The sequence below is a fragment of the Panthera pardus genome, unplaced genomic scaffold (assembly GCF_024362965.1).
Source record: "Panthera pardus isolate Hobbes unplaced genomic scaffold, ASM2436296v1 HiC_scaffold_26, whole genome shotgun sequence".
In the NCBI taxonomy this organism is placed as follows: Eukaryota; Metazoa; Chordata; class Mammalia; order Carnivora; family Felidae; genus Panthera; species Panthera pardus.
The window spans coordinates 15221024-15237655 of NW_026526832.1; the positions used below are offsets into that span (position 1 = coordinate 15221024).

Below are 16632 nucleotides of genomic sequence, written 5' to 3' on the forward strand. Positions count from 1 at the left end.
GGGCACATGGCTGGATCAGTTGGTAGAGTATGCAGCTCTTAATCTCAGGGTCATGAGTTTGAGCCCCACATTGGGCATAGAGTTTACTTTAAAAAAAAAAAAGAAAGAGCTTGCTTTGGAAGTGTATTAAAACTAATCATGTGAGGGCCAAGTTAGGAATTTAATGCTAATGAGGTATGTCTTAAAGTTCACTTCTTAAAATTTTTTTTATTTTTTAAAATATTTATTTTTGAGAGAGAGATAGAATGTGAGTGGGGGAGGGGCAGAGAGAGGGAAACACAGAATTCAAAGCAGGCTCCAGGCTCTGAGCACAGAGCCCAATGTGGGGCTCAAATTCACAGACTGCAAAATCATGACCTGAGTCAAAGTTAGATGCTTAACCGACTGAGCCACCCTGGCACTCCTGTCTTATAGTTCACTTTCATGCAGCAAAAGCTTATTTCAATAAGAGTGACACTTGTGGGGAGGTGACATGGTTTTGATTTAAAATTGCATATCTATATATTTGAATAGGAAAAACCTGTAAAGATTGGGATCTCTTATAGTTTCCACAAATATTAATTCCATCTGATTCATTTTGGTTATTTGGCTAGCTCCTACATTAATCTGCCTGAGTCTTTTTAGTGACATTTTTAACATTTGATTAAGTAGTAACTGGGTCATTTTTATTAAAGCATCAATAATTTTATCATCTTGACAGCAGTTCTTCACCTGTGACTCACATCAGAGCCACTTAGGGAACTTTTCATATTTGTTTCATATATAAATAGTCCTGGAGAGCCTGATTCAATTGTGATCAAGCCTGGGCTTCTGACTTTGACAAAAGCTCTTTAAGCCATTCTGATATACACCTCTGGTTAATGACCACTTTGAAGTAATGCAGTACTCTGCCTAGTGCTACATTATTTCTGGTGTTCTACTGAATTCTCTTTGAGATGGGGTTTAAATTACTCAATCTTGAAATTGATCCTTTTAAAAGTTACAGCTGAGAATAGGCATATTTTGTGCTGGTAGTACACACGCTTCTTACTGAATGCTTATCATGTACCAGGCACCCATGCTAAATACATGAATTGTTATATAATCTTCAAACCCTGTGAGGTAGATTTAATTTTAATAACTCACTTTTAGATGAGAAAAGTGAGATTTTTTTAACTTGCTCAAGGGGAAATAAGTTTGGGGCAGGGATTCAAACCCAGATTAATGCTATATTACCTTCCCTTAATGCTATGTTACTCTCTGCTTTAATGTTCTCAGGGGTGCTTACAATTTTTCTTTGGGGGAAAATCAGTTTGCCCTTGTGTGTGTACAGTAGGAGGCCTTTTATCTAGTTGGTAGACGGAAAAGCGAGTCATGGTAGGGAAGCCTCAGTGACACTGAACAATTTTTTTTAAACTTAAAAAAATATAAATCTTTTTAACCTGATAATATTTTTTTTCAATCTTTTCTTGGGTATGGGTTCTCTGCTTAGAATTCTGTTTCGTTTTTCTTCCTCAAACCACTTCTGTAATGTATGGTCTGAAAATTCCAGTTTTAGTTTTTTTCTGAAAGTAGAGGATTATTTTAGACATTTAAGAAGTAATTTCTAGAATCCTATAATTTTTTAATGATTTTTTTTCTCCAGGCTTCAGTCATCTGCCTCTAATTTGGCAGTTTTTACTTAGTCTTTCCAGAGTATTCCACCTAATTTTTGTAGCTCTTTTGCATTACGTGTTTGCATTTCATTAGTTTATGTAATATTTGATTAAATTGTGTAGTGGTTGTACCTAGTACAACTGGTATAAGTCAACTGGAGAACACGATGGACTCTTGTAAGTTATGTACATAAACCTGGGAGGAGATTGTAATAATGTGAGACTTTCCTAAAGAGTGTAGTCTATAACCTTCAAGAGTTCAACTTATATTTGACTATGGGAATGGAGAGCATCACTTACTCCAGTAAGTTAGTGAAGTAGAAACCAGTTAAGAAAGTTTCTACTACACTTTGATGAGGTATTTTATGTGTAGCTGGCAATTACATTATAGAAGCCATTCCTACCCTTTGAACACTTATTTGGGTAGGTTATTGTTTAGTAAACAACTATAGAAATAGAGTAAGAAGTGCTACGTGTTACAGAGAATTTGTGAATTATGTTGGTAGATAGCTTAGTGGGAAGATGAGGAGAGCAAATTAGGCATAGATTCATAGAGGAAACGGAGACCTTGAATTGAAAAAAAAAGAAAAATGGCTTGGGTAGAATGATATTGTCTACTTAATTCTGACAATCCTATAGAAAGAATATTGAACCTTTGCTTAAATCTCATTTAGGAGAAGGTATAGTGAGATTTTAGGATTGATAACTTCCTGCTTCCTGATAGAATGGTTGTAGGGATAGCATAAAATCTTGTAGCCAGATATTTTTCTGGACTGGATTCCAAAAAGGCATTAACAAATCGGATGCCTGATACCTGTCATCAACCTGTAGAAATGAAGGACGAAGATGAAAGCTGTAAATGGCTATCACTGAGAATCTATTTGTTTAAAAATCTCTAAATTTAAATTAGGAAAGTAATATAATAGTGGAAAATAGGTCACCAGAGATAAAAGGGCCAGGCAGTAATGAACATGAATTTTCTTTCAAAAAAACCCTCTTGTCAGACTTAAAAAAAACAAAACAAAACAAACCCTAAATCTTTTGACTCAGTTGTTTCATTTCTGGGAATTCTAAGTAATATTAACAATACATTTGACAAAAGTTTTGAAAAATTTTTTCCAAAAAATTAGAAGTGAACAAATTTTCATCTCAATAGGAATCACTAAATCTGTAGTTAGCTTAGTGTCAGGTACATAGTTAAGTGTTTAATAGATATTACTTATAAAATTTGACTTCTAATGGAAGGGCAAAGTTGACTGACAGTTTAGAGTACTAGTTAAAATTTTTTTTTAACTGAAGTATAGTTGACACACAATGTTACATTAGTTTCAGGTTTACAACATAGTGATTCGGCAACTCTAAGTTTTGCTGTGCTCACAGTATAGCTACTTTCTTTCACCACACAACACTATTACAGTATCATTGGCTATATATATTCCCTGTGTTGTTCCTTTCCACCCTGTGACTTATTCCATCACTGGAAGCCTGCACCTCCCACTCTACCAGTTTTTTGCTCATTCCCCCAACCCTGTCCCCTCAGGCAACCATCAGTTTATTCTCTGTATTTATGTGTCTGTTTCTGGTTTTTTGTTTATTCATTCGTTTTGTTTTTTAGATTCTGCCTATAAGTGAAATCATAATGGTATTTGTCTTTCTTAGAATGTCATTTTTAAAAATTTATTTTTATTTATTTTTGAGAGTGAGAACAAGCATGAGTGGGGAAGGGGCGGAGAGGGAGGGAGACAGAATCCCAAGCAGGCTTCCACTGTCAGCACAGAGCCCCATGTGGGGCTTGAACCCATGAACCATGACATCATGACCTGAGCTGAAATCAAGAGTAAGACGCTCAACCAACTGAGCCACCTAGGTGCCCCTTAAGAGTACCAGTTTTAATTGAAATCAAAAGAGCATCTTTATGTTAAAGTCTTCTCTCAACGTTGATTTGTCCAAAACTCTGTAGTTTTATTCTAGAATATTTTTCAGATATGGGGGTTTTAGTAAGTAGTAGGCTGCTCCTCAAGCTGCCAACCATGGATAAATAAATTATAAAAATGGTCAATTTAATATTGTCATGTAGATTCCAAACATGAAGTCTAAAGATGTAAGTAGTGTGTGTGTGTGTGTGTGTAGGTATATATGTAGATGGCACAAGTTTAATCTTTTGTCCATCCTTATGCTTTGGCCACCTAAACAAGTACCTTTACAATTTATTGTGTTTCCTTCTGGAGGTAATCTGTATATATGCAAGTGTACGAGAATACTTCCAAGTATTCATTTTTACATTAATCATAGCATACTTTAAACATTGTTTTCCAGTTTGCTTTAAAAAAATTTTTTTAAAGCTTTCCATACCAGTATATAGCACCACCTATTCTTTTTAACGGGTGCATATGTGTGGATATATCCTAGTTTAACAAGACTCATATTGATGGGTATTGTGGTTGTGTTAGTTGTTTGCTAGTACAGACTGATGCAGTGAATATATGACATGCTGTTTCAGAAAATATGTTGGGCTATGAATGTTGGGTTCTGGGACTAGTGGTGCCTTATTTATTAAAGTCTTTGCTTCATAAGGACTGTATTAGTGAGGAATTCTTCCTTGCCCTTTGCTGTGACTGATGTTTATGGAGTGTCAAATCCAAACCCCTGGTGGATATAATGGAAATTGTATATAATACAGGATATAACACAGGAATTGCACAGTATTGCCACACAGGCTTCTCCTAGGATATGAAATGAATATTTTGCATTATATGGATCTCCATTAATTTAAGGGGAGGTAAGTGAATAGTTTCAACATATTTCTTTCAGGAGTCTGTTCTTGAATAAAAGATGGACAGGAGGAATAATGATGGGATATTTTGAGAGCATTCTAGAGATAATAGTAGATCTTTTAACCTTTCACTTCTGTTGGCATTGTGGTCTTTGCTGAGTTTGACCAGGAAGAAAACTCCTTCGGGGGAAAGAAGCCTTCAACAGAGCATTTCCATAGGGAGGAAGCTTAAATTTAAATTAAATTACTAGTTTGGAATGAGACCTAGAGTTGTTGCTAGGAGTAGAGGATAATGTTAAGAATAAACCAAGAACAGCTTATAAATTGTTTTCAGATTATTTTCACTTAATCTCACAGCAAGCCTGTGAGTTAGATATTATTTTTTGCATGTTGACAGATGAGAAAACTGAGGCTTGAAAAGGTTAAATCACTAGATGCCCATGATCACATAGCTGATCAGTGACAGCCAGGACTCAAATCTGATTTTCTAATTTGACCAGCCTGAAATATGAAGCTTTCTTAGTTCATTGTATCCAATATCCCTTCCCTGTCTTTTTTGGGGCCATAGAAACACAATTAGGAGTCATTAACTTGAGGAACTACCACTGCTTATCAATGCCATATTAACTGTATCAACAGTTTTCTTGAAATTTATAATGAAAAGTTTACCGATTTACCATGTCATCATTTGCCACTGAGTTTTGGTATTCCAAGAAGAGTACCATGGAATTAGAGCTCCAGCCCGCCTTTTTGTTATCTTTAAATTGACTACTTGGCACATTTTTTTTTCTTTTGGCTGTAAAATATGTTTATATTTGGGCAGGTTAGTGGTAAAGTGAGAGGGTTAAAAATTGAGTAAAGAAATACAGGTCAGTCTAAAATAAAAATAGATTTTTAAAAAAATTTTTTTTGTCTAATAACTGTGTAGAAGAAGGTGTGAAAGTCAGAAATGGTCCAGTATTTGACCAGGTTTTTAGGCCTGGGATCTCACACAAGATCCTTGGGCCTTTAAGCTGAAAAGGTGGGAGGAGGGATGGGAACAGGACAAGTAATTTAACACTTCCTCAGAGGTCCAAGATATCCTACTTTACTGTGATTCCTCTATAATTTTAAAGGAATTCTTTGTTCCTGGAACTTCTGTGGAAAAGTTGGATTTATAAGAGGAGGAAATGTTGTATGCATACTATGTCAGGCTCTTTACATTTATTAACTCTTGTAATTCTAGGGACACTCCTTGAATAAATTATTCCCTTTTCATAGAGAATAACTGATGCTAGGTATATCACACTTGAATCTCAATTAGGGAGTTAAGACAGGCACTTCCATCCATATAAAATGAAACAACGTTTATAGTAGTCAAAGCCAGGATTAGGTAGGTGGTCAGGGTGGCCCAGTGAAGCAAAAACTAGAATTTGCGGGACCACAGGCACACCACCATGTGCCTGTTTCTACAAATGAACTTCCCAGCGTGGCCACGAGCTCGCATCCCTGGGAGTGAAACCTTGGGGGTGTGAATTCACTAAAAATTCGTGTGCATGATGGGGGTGGGGGGGGGGAAGGGCAAACTGGACTGTCCTCGTGGAAAACCGCATCGGCGTGCCCTCGGAGCTCTACATTTAAGGAAGTTGGCTGGGGGAGGGGGCTTGCCCTGCGGCTGCGTCCTGCTCCCCGCACCCTCCCCCCCGCCCCCCCCCCAAAGCCTCTGCTGCCGCTAAACCCCGGAGAGCGGAGCGTGCACGTTGAGATTCCTCGGCGGGCCTGGCAGCGGCTGCTGGGCATGCTCAGTGGGCAGGACCCGTTAGAGTGGCGAGTAAGGAAGCGTTGGCTCGTCTCTGGGTCTGCCTTCCCCGGTTCAGGCCCCGGCCCTGGGCTTTTGTGTGCGCGGAGCTGCAGCCGCCGCTGCCTCCTCGCGGGGCCGCCCGACCCCAGATGCCGGCCGGCCTGTCCGGTTTCCGCCGTTAACCTCGCCGCGCGGCTGGAGGAGGAGCGGGGCGGGGCGGGGCCCGCGGGCCAGCGGCCGGGCGGGCAGGAGGGCCCTGCCGGGGGTGGGGGTGGGTGCGGGGAGTCCCGCGGGGGGTGGGGGGAGGGGGCGGGCGCGGAGTCACGGGGGTGGGGTCACCGGCGGTGGCTCGGGGAGGCCAGCTGGGAGGGGAGGGGGCCGTGGGGGCGGCTCGGCGGAACCGGCCGCGGCTGGGGAGCAGCGGCGAGGCCGGGGGCCGGGGCCAGGGCGTTCCGGGCTTCGCTGAAGCCGCCGCGGGCCCCATCTTCCGGCGGTCGCCGGAGTTTGTGGTGATTGTTGCTGCCTCTGCCACCGCCCCGGCTGCCATCTCCTCCTCCTGGGCCGCCGCCTCCTCCTCTTCCTCCTCCTCCTGGGCCGGGCCGATCCCCTCCCCGCCGCCGCCTCCTCCTGGGCTGGGCCCGCGGTGTCTCGTCCCCTCGCGGAGCCGCTCCTGCCGCCGCCGCCGCCGCCTCCTCATTCATCCTCGTGCACCATAGGCGGCACAGGCACCAAGATGTCCAACCGAGTGGTCTGCCGGGAAGCCAGTCACGCCGGGAGCTGGTACACAGCCTCAGGTAGGGCCCCAGGCCGGCCGGCCCGTCAGCCCGCCGCCGCCGCCTGGCCCCGCGCCCGCGGCCGCCCGAGGTCGGCGGCCCGGCCCCGCGCGGCGGCGGGAGGGACGAGGGCGCGGACGGCCGCCGGCCGCGGACCGCGTGGGGAGGGAGCGGCCCGGAGGCCGGCCTCGCCGCCTCCCCCACCCGGGTGGCAGCCCGCCGGGCAGCCCGGGGCCGGCCGCCCTTCTCGCTCAGCCCGGAGTTGGGCGAGAGGGAGAGTGGACGCCTCGGCAGCCTGCGCCCTCCCTCGGGACCCGGCTGGAGGAGGGAATGCGCTCCCGGAGCTCCCGGACCCGAGTCTGCTGGTCGCCGCCTCCGGCTCCCGGGAGGCGGGCGGGCGGCCGGCCGCTGCCACCACCCCCCCCCCCCCCCCCCCGAGAGGACGGTCTGCCCGGCGCCCGAGCCCCGCTTCCCCCACCCGGCGCCGAGGGAGGGACGCGCGTTCCTGTGCTCGCGGTTGCTCCCCGCCGGCGGTCCGAGCGGCGCCCGCCACCGGGGCAGTCCTCCGTCTGGCGGCGTGCACGGCCGCGTCCGCTCTCCCCTCTCCCGCGAGGAAGTCCTCTCCCTCCTCCGCTGGCAGTTTGGCAGGAGGCAGCGCTCCGCTCTCACCTTTAAGGTGCTCAGCTGTCTGGAGAGGAGTGCGCGGGGTAGTACTTTTTCCCGTTGCCGGACCGGAGCCCACGGCTCCGCCCGTGAGGTCTGCGGGAGCGGGGTCTTTTCTGGGATTTGCAGCTCTTGTGTGTTGGGGGTAGAGTAGAAGTATTGCCAGGCGGTGGCTTGGGGTGGCCTCCCAGCTCTTTTGTCAGTGTTTTCATTGTTACTGTCATTCACGAAGGGGGCAGCTGGGATTGGCATCAGCACTTTTGCTCAGCAGCCTCACCACTCTCTAGTCGCTCAGCACCACGCAGGTGCTGAAGTACCTAAGGAATTAGATTAGGGTCTGAGCGAACGGAGGCTTCTGTCCACACTGCCTAAAAACGTTTTAGAGCTCTTTAAGAAAGCCTAGGGACTTTCCCTTTAATAAACGTTTTGTTAGAGCGACTGTTTCCTGGGATTACTTTCAGGAGTCACATTTCTGGTAAGTTAACAAAGAAAAGTTCCCCTGTGATTCCTAATAGTTTTCAGTCATTTGGTATTGGCTTATCAATAACTAGACCTAACTTTAACGTGGATCGCTTCATGTTTCCTTTTGCAAATAGTTGGATTGGCTAGTGACATGGTTTGTGAGACAGCAAAGATTTGGAGGAAAATTCATTGCTCTGAAGTTGCTGAACGAGCTCATAAATACATGCACTTTACTGACTCACTGAAGATTCGCTGCCTTAGGAAGACACAAAAGAATCATAATTTGCAAGCCTAACAGGTAGCTGTAGTTTTGTACTAAGCAAATGACATTTGACTTACCTTCATGGTCCTAAAGTACTTCATAAACATTTAATCATTTCTCACAACCTGAGAGTGTCAGTTAAGCTTTTCTTGTTCAACACATGGGCTGTGCCCAAGACTGTGTACTAGGCAGAACAGGAACTGAGAAATGGGGGAGTCCCTAGCTCCTGGGTTTGCCCTCCAATTTAGTGTATTGTTAACATCCAGTTTATCAATTATAGTCTTTTCAGGGTTGTAAGTCACTAAGCTTCTTCAGTGTATTTTGAAGGTTAAAAAGTCTCAGTTTTCACTTTCATGGCCTTCTTTTGATTTATTTCTTTTGGTTTTGTTTTCTATGCCTTTCTATAAGTGTTAAGTGTTTTAAACTTTTTTTTTTTTTGTAGCTTGCATTGAAATTTCAACAAAGGATTCTGGAGGAATCTTTATAGTTTCTTGAACATTCTTTGGGTAATAAAATAAGGCAGAGTTGACACTTTGGACTTGAAGAGACTTCTTCAATAATCTCAAATATGGGAATTCTTTTATCCGGCTCAAAACATTCTCTAAGTATAGCTATCATTAGGGAATGAAAATGAAGTAATTTCTTTCTTTCTTTCTTTGTGTGTGTGTGTGTGTGTGTGTGTGTAAGCATAATTTTATTTTTTTCAGTGTTAGGTTCAGGTGTACAGTATAGTGATTCAACAATTCCTGTAATGGACTGTTTTCTTAAAACATTTGAAATACAATCTTATTTCCCTAAACTTTCAAAGAAATCAATAATGCCATTTTGATAATGTGAATAGTTATAGACAACTTCATTGTTAAAAAAATTCAGAGCATGAGTGTCTTGTGTGTATGTATATATATGTGTGTGTGTGACTTTAAACTTAAGTGATTATTTTTAAAAAAAAAATTTTAATGTGTATTTATTTTTGAGAGAGAGAGACAGAGCGCGAGCCTGGTGGGGCAGAGAGAGAGGGAGACACAGAATCCGAAGTAGGCTCCAGGCTCTGAGCTGTCAGCACAGAGCCCGACGCTGGGCTTGAACCCACGAGAGACCATGACCTGAGCCAAAGTCAGACAACCGACTGAGCCACCCAGGCACCCCTAAATTTAAGTAATTATTAAGGATGAATTTAAAGCAGTGTAGTTGTAAAAGCTTATTTTGTATTTGAGAAATAAGTGAAGTAAAAATAAGTAAACTTCAACTTGGTTTGGTAACTTGTTTAACATTACCCAGTGTACCTATATTGATAACTTTGACCATTGGAAAAGTTTTACTTGTGTTATTATTGTTTTCCCTGGTGAACTACTCTTAAAAACTTGAGTAATAGGAGAGAGATGTCATTGTGGATTGTCATTCTGTTCTTCCTACATCATTCAGATCATGTCCATAGAATTAAAGTATTTGGTTATGGGTGAAATCACATTTGCTTCAGTTCAGAAAAAAAAAAAAAAAAGTGTGTGTGTACTTATATATGTTACATGTACATACACATATATATCTTTGTTTTTATTTACTTCTTGTTATATGCTAGATCCACTAATAGAAGTCTAAATTATTCCCTGCCCTCGAGGAATTTACGGTTTATTTAAAGTAGGTAATAAGACAGCAAATACATTTTGGAGAAATTAGGAGTGCTTTTATAGGAGTTCTGAGGATTGTGGAATCACTTTAAGGTAGGATTTGAATTGTGCTTTGAAGGAATGGTATTTAGGTGGGTTTGGAGAGGAGAAAAGAACATTGGGGAACACCACAAAATACAGAGACAAATAATGTGAATAGATCAATTTAATAAGAATGGAAGGTTCACACTTGGGTGTAGTTCTTGAGCCTGGAATGGTAAGTAGGTTGGTGCTACAGTATGGATGCCTGTGAATGCTATGCATAATAGTGATTTGACTTATTCAGTAGGCAGTCAGAACCAAGGGAGAAGTTTCTGAGTAGGGAGCTAATATGTGAGTAGCATTTTAGGAAAATTAATCTCATAGGAAGGTTAACCCTCAGTTCTTTACCTGCGTATAGCAGGGATCAGCAAACTATGCCCACAGCCCAGATCCAGCCTGCGGTCTTTTTTTTTTTTTTTTTTTTTTTTTTGGTAAAGTCCACTAACTAAGAATGGTTTTCAATTTTCAAAGGGTTTAAAAAACAAGCATAAACCAAAAAGCACAGTAGAAACTGTCTGCGTGGCCTGTAAAACCTAAAATATTTAGGCCCTTTACAGAAAAATATGCCAGTATTTTACAGTAAAAATATGCTTCTAGTGTAGGTTAGTGGTTCTCAAAGTGTGATCTCTAGACCAGCAGCATAATGTATCTGTACTCTATATTTTCTCTTATAGCTTTTATTTCATTATTTCAGGCTCTTACTGTCTTATATCAAGACAGTTATAACTGCCTCCTAACTGGCCTTCTTTCTGCCAGTCTTATCCTCCTTAAGTCCATCCTCCACGTAGCTCCCTGAATAATCTTCTGACCACATAATTCCTTTACATAAATCTCACTGACCATCTTGCTTGTTGGAAAAGGTCTGTTTCTTCATGACTTGGCATCCTCCTTTTTGGCCACTCCCTTCTACCCCATCCCAGTCCTTGCTTTTACCACCCCTTAAAGCAACATGTAGCAGCTCTAATTGTTTCTTTAAATACATTGTGCTTTTTTACTCAAGCTGTTTGTCTGATGGAATGCACTTTGCCAGGATAATTCCTACTCTTTTAAAGACTCAGGTGTTCATACCTCCAAGAAGCCTATCCTGTTGCCTTGCCTCTTCCTGGCTGTTTTTGATGTTCCTTTGTACTCTCATAACGTCCCGTGCTTAGCTTTATACATTTACCTGGTTCTCTGTATGTGTGGTCTTCCGTAACGTTAGGAATTGCTTGAAGCTAGGAGCAATATCTTACTCATTTTTTGTACCCTGAGTACTCAGAACAGATTTTATACTTAGTAGGTATTTAGTAAGTATTTGAATGAATGAATGTTAAAGTGCTTCACATATAGTAAATATGGACAAAGATCTTGATTGTTTAAATCCTGAAGAACAGCAGCGTGATATAAGATCATTGCTAGTTAAATCTCTGAGTGTACTACCAATGAAGAATGTTGGTGGTGGGAAAGGATTAGAAATCCTTTCACCAGTTGGGGACCTCATTTTATACAAGACTTTTAAAGAAGTGTAACATGCCTTTAGAAAATATGACTAGATGAATTTTCACATTATAAGCACATTCGTGTAATCAGTACCCAGCTAAAGAAACATATCAGTGTTGGAATCCCCAACCCCTGCTGTGTTCTTTGTATTCTAACACTAGAAAAGTTTTGCTTGTTTTTGAACTCTATATAAAGTAGGATCATAAAGTATATCTTATTTGAGCTTCTTTTGCTCAGAATATTATATTTATGAGATTAACCCCTGTTGTGTTGTAATTTGTTTTTTCTTCTTGCTTTATTCTGTTATGTGAGTATACCACAGTTTATTCATTCTCCTGTTGGTGGACACTGGATTATTTGGTGCAATGAACATAGCTGTACTTTTTTTTCTGGTAAAAAAAAGGTTTTTTTTTAAAATTTATTTTGAGAGAGAGAGAGAGCGAGCGCGCGCGAGCGCATTACACGGCAAGTTGGAAAGGGGCAGAGAGAGAGAATCCCAAGCTGACTCCACGCTCAATGAGGGGTCTGATTCAGGGCTCGATCCCACAAACCATGAGATCATGACCTGATCTGAAATTAAGAGTTGGCTGCTTAACCGATTGATCTACCCAGGCACCCCTACAGTGGAATTGTTAAGTCATGATTATGGTATGCTCATTTTTAGTAGATTCTGCTAAAGCTTTGGAAAGTGGTTTTACGAATTTATGCTCCCACCACCAGTGTATGAGTTCTAGTTGTTCTGTATCTTTGTCAACACTTATTATTGTCAGTCTTTTTATTTTTACTTATTCTGGATTGGTAGGTAGTGGTATTGCATTGTAGTTTTAATTTTATTTTCCTGATGACTAATAAAGTTGAACACCTTTTTATATTAGGGACCCTATGATATTGGCCATTTGGATTTCTGCTTTTGTGAAGTATCTGTTACAAAGTCTTTGGGTCTTTTTCTATTAGGTTGTTTACTTTTTTCATATTGATTTGTAGTTCTATACATATTGTGGTTATAGTCTTGTTAGATTTATATATTGCAGGTATTTTTTACTCTGTAGCTAGCCCTTCCAGGATCTTGGTGTCCTGGTGAATCAAAGTGCTTAATTTTGTCCTGGTGATTCAAAGTGCTTAATTTTAAAGAAGTCTAGTCTGTCAATTGGTTAGTGCTTTTTAATTTCCATTTGTGAAATCTCTGCCTATGTCATTGTTATGAAACTACTTTCCTATGTTTAATTTTTAATTTTTATTTTTAAATATTTATTTATTTTGAGAGAGAGAGGGAGAGGGAGAGGGAGAGGGAGAGGGAGAGAGAGAGAGAGAGAGAGAGAGAGAGAGAGAGAACGAGCAGGGGAGGAGCAGAGAGAGGGGGAGAGAGAATATCCCAAGCAGGCTCCTGGCTGATAGCACAGAGGAGGTCATGAGATCCATGACCTGAGCTGGAATCAAGAGTTGAAATAAAAAAATCAGATTCATAATCAACTGAGCCACCCAGGCACTGTCCCCCACCCCCCATGTTTTCTTTCAAAAGCTTTATCTTTTTTTTTTTTAATTTTTTAAATGTTTATTTATTTTTGAGAGGGAGAGAGACAGAGCATGAGCAGGGGAGGGGCAGAGAGAGAGAGAGAGAGAGAGAGGGAGAGAGAGAGAGGAGAGGAGAGAGAATGAATCCAAAGCAGGCTCCAGGCTTTGAGCCTTCGGCACAGAGCCCGATGCGGGGCTCGAACTCACCAATGGTGAGATCATGACCTGAGCTGATGTTAGCCACCCAACAGACTGACTGAGCCACACTGGCACCCCTAAAAGCTTTATCTTTTTACCTTTCATATTTATATCAATAATTCATCTGGTTGATAGCTGTATGTGTATGAAGTAGGTATATTACATAAATTTTTTTTGTTGAACTAAATGTAGATACAGAAAAAGTATTCAAGTGTACACTTTGATGAATATTCAGATTTAACATACTCTATGTAACCAGCCTGTTATATCAAGAAATAGAATGTTGTCAGCATTCCAGAAGGATACATTATGTTTTAATGTTTAAAAAAATTTTTTTTTAAATGTTTTTATTTATTTTTGAGACAGACAGAGACAGAGCATGAGCAGGGGAGGGGCAGAGAGAGGGAGACACAGAATCTGAAGCAGGCTCCAGGCTCTGAGCTGTCAGCACAGAGCCCAACACAGGGCTCTAACTCATGGACTGTGAGATCATGACCTGAGCTGAAGTTGGATGCTTAACCGACTGAACCACCCAGGTGCCCTGTTTAAATGTTTTTTGAAATTGGTATGTCTAAGTGTATATTTAATGTGGGGCCTTTCCCCCCTACCCTGTCCCCAAAAATGGTTGTTATATTGATGGTACATCTCATAATTACTGGTGTCCTGGAATCAAGGAAATATAGCAAAGTCTGATGATTTCAGAAAACATTCTTGAAGTGTTTGTATGATATATATCTTAAAAAAAAATTTTTTTTTAATGCTTATTTTTGAGAGAGAGAAAGAGAGCATGTGTGTGTGAGTATGGGGGAAGGGCACAGAGAGAGAGAGAGAGAGAGAGAGAGAGAGAGAGAGAGAGACAGAATCTGAAGCAGGCTCCATGCTGTCAGCACAGAACCTGACATGGGGCTCAAACCCATGAACTGTGAGATCATGACCTGAGCTCAAGTTGGACACTTAACTGACTGAGCCACCTGGGCACCCCTGTATGATATATGTCTTAATTGCAGTTTTACTTTTTGAGTTGTTTTATTCATTTTGCCATATTTCTAAACTTTTAATAAAATTTTGTCAGGGAGCTGTGGTTGGAAAACTGCAATTGTTTTACTTTTTTGACATGTGCCTTGAGTTTAGAGTGTCAAAATACATCTCGGTGTGTGAGAAATTGAAAAACTGTCTAATAAAGATATTCTCCTTTGAAGTAAAGAGATTATATGTATAATATTTAGTCTTAAAATTAACTTTTTAGGTTACTAGATACAGTGTTCTGTATGCTGATTTTTCTTTGCATTTCATCCTGCTGTTTTACTTGGAAAAAGGCAAGAAGGAAAGAACAAATTTAATAGGCAAACTGTTAAAGTTTTGTTTGATTACCACTGGCTCTTTCTCACTTTCCTTCTTGTTTTTTCTCATGTATTTTCCAAGTCAAAGTCATCTTTCTTACCTCCATGGTATAGTTTGTAGTTATCTCCTTTTGGATTTTTGTCCATTTGAAAGACCAGGATGATAGCAAAAATGTCCTTCATTAAACATATTCCATGGGTACGTTTCCTATATTTGTATATAATCTGTAATCCTCAAGGACACTACAAGGTTGGTATTGTCTCCATTTATGGATGTGGAAATAATGACTCAGAGAGGTTGAATAACTTGTTTAAGGTATATTTAAGTGGAGGAGTCTGATTGCAGGCAGCCAGTCTGACTGCAAGGAGATATGGTGAGATATGCTGCTCCAAACATTGAAGTTTTCTGCTCTTCAGGTTTTTTCTCAACTATTGACATTTAACTCACACTTGTGTATATCTTATGGTTTATAAGGCATTTTCTCATACATTTTTGATTTTCACAATAATCCTGTGATTAGGTATAGGATAGGTAAGGCAGGCAGGCTTTAATCCACCCCCTCCTTCCTCTCTTATTGATGAGAAACTAAGACTTGGAGGATGCTAAATTGCCTGAGTCATACTACTGGTAAACGGCGAACTAGGATTTGAACACAGGACTTCTGGCTGAAGGCTACTGTTTTTTGTTTGTAGTGCTGCTGGAGTAAGAGAGAAGTGGAATTATTTGGAGTCAGTAAGCATCTCTATAATTGTTAAATAAATGTTTTAGATTATAAAATAATAAAAGTGTGACTAGAAACACTTATGAATATTGAATATTATTCATAGAAAATAAATACTGGTAAAGGAATTGGTTTATTTTAATTAGGCTGGTCCCAGAATTTGAATCAGGCCGAACAAAACTTGATACTTCTGGAGAGGCTTTGTTTAACATTCAGTGATTCAATATTGAATAAATTGAGCTCTGTGTGAAGGGTACTGCTCTAGGGACTAGTAGTGTAGCAGGAGATGAAACAAACAAAAATCCCTAGAGTGTATATTCTGTTTGGAGGAGATAGACAATAAATAAGGTAAGTAAGTAAAATATATAGTATATTAGACATGGGAAAGTGCTATGGAGAATTATAAAGCAAATCAGAGCTGCTGGTGCATAAAAATGTTTAAGAATCGGAGGGAAGTTTGCAATTTTAAATAACATTGAAAGGGAAGACTTCATTTGAATGACTTTGAGTGAAGACTTGAAGTAAAGGAGAGAGAGCAAGCCTTGCATTGTAGGTAATTTTAGAGGCCAAGATAATTTTTTAAGTTTATTTATTTTTGAGAGACAAAGACAGCATGAGTGGGGGAGAGGCAGAGAGAGATGGAGAAAGAGAGAATCCCAGGCAGGCTCCACACAGTGCAGAGCCTGACATGGGGCTCAAACTCACAAAACTCACATGACCTGAGCTGAAAGCATGAGACTCTTAACCGACTGAGCCACCCGGGCGCCCCTAGAGGCCAAGATAATTTTAGGCTGAAGGTACGTCAAGTTCAGAGGTCCTGAAGCTAAAGCTGGCTTGGAGTATTGGAGAAACAGCAAGGAGGCCATTGCAACTGGTATGAAGTGACATGGATAGAGTAGTGTGATATGAGGTTAAAAGTAAATGGCTGGAGCAGAGGCACACAGGTGCTTTGGTCAGATAGGTCTTGAAGACCATTGTAAGGACTTTTCTTGAGTGAGACAGCTGTTGGAAGGTTTTGAGCAGTTGATGACAGGCTCCATTTAGATTTACTAGAATCACTTGACGCTGTAGTGAGTGTCAGGGAGTGGTGAAGCCGGTGGCAAGGGCAGAACCAGAGAGACCAGTTACGAGTAAGCACTAATCCAAGTAAGAGATGATAAAGGCTGGCATTGAGTAATAATAGCAGTGGAGGCAGGTCAGAGTGATTGGTTACTGGATATATTTTGAAGGTAGAGCTGACGGGATTTGCTGCCATACTTGGAAGTGGGGTATGAGAGAAATAAGTCACAGGTATTTCTTTCTTTCTTTTTTTTTTTTTTTTAATTTTT

The 16632-nt window shown here is 41.2% G+C and overlaps 1 protein-coding gene across 3 annotated transcripts in view; it reads left to right on the forward strand.

The window, feature by feature from the left end:
• The first annotated feature begins 6872 nt into the window (after positions 1 to 6872).
• MEMO1 (mediator of cell motility 1) overlaps positions 6873 to 16632 on the forward strand; it is a 123263-nt gene continuing 113503 nt past the window's right edge. For all 3 annotated transcript variants that reach the window (XR_008418052.1, XM_053891028.1, XM_053891026.1), the window contains exon 1: positions 6873 to 6981. Coding sequence is in view for 2 of the 3 variants with exons in the window: in XM_053891028.1 (XP_053747003.1) it covers positions 6921 to 6981 (61 nt within the window). In the remaining variant the exon portion in view is untranslated. The remainder of the gene's footprint in view (positions 6982 to 16632) is intronic.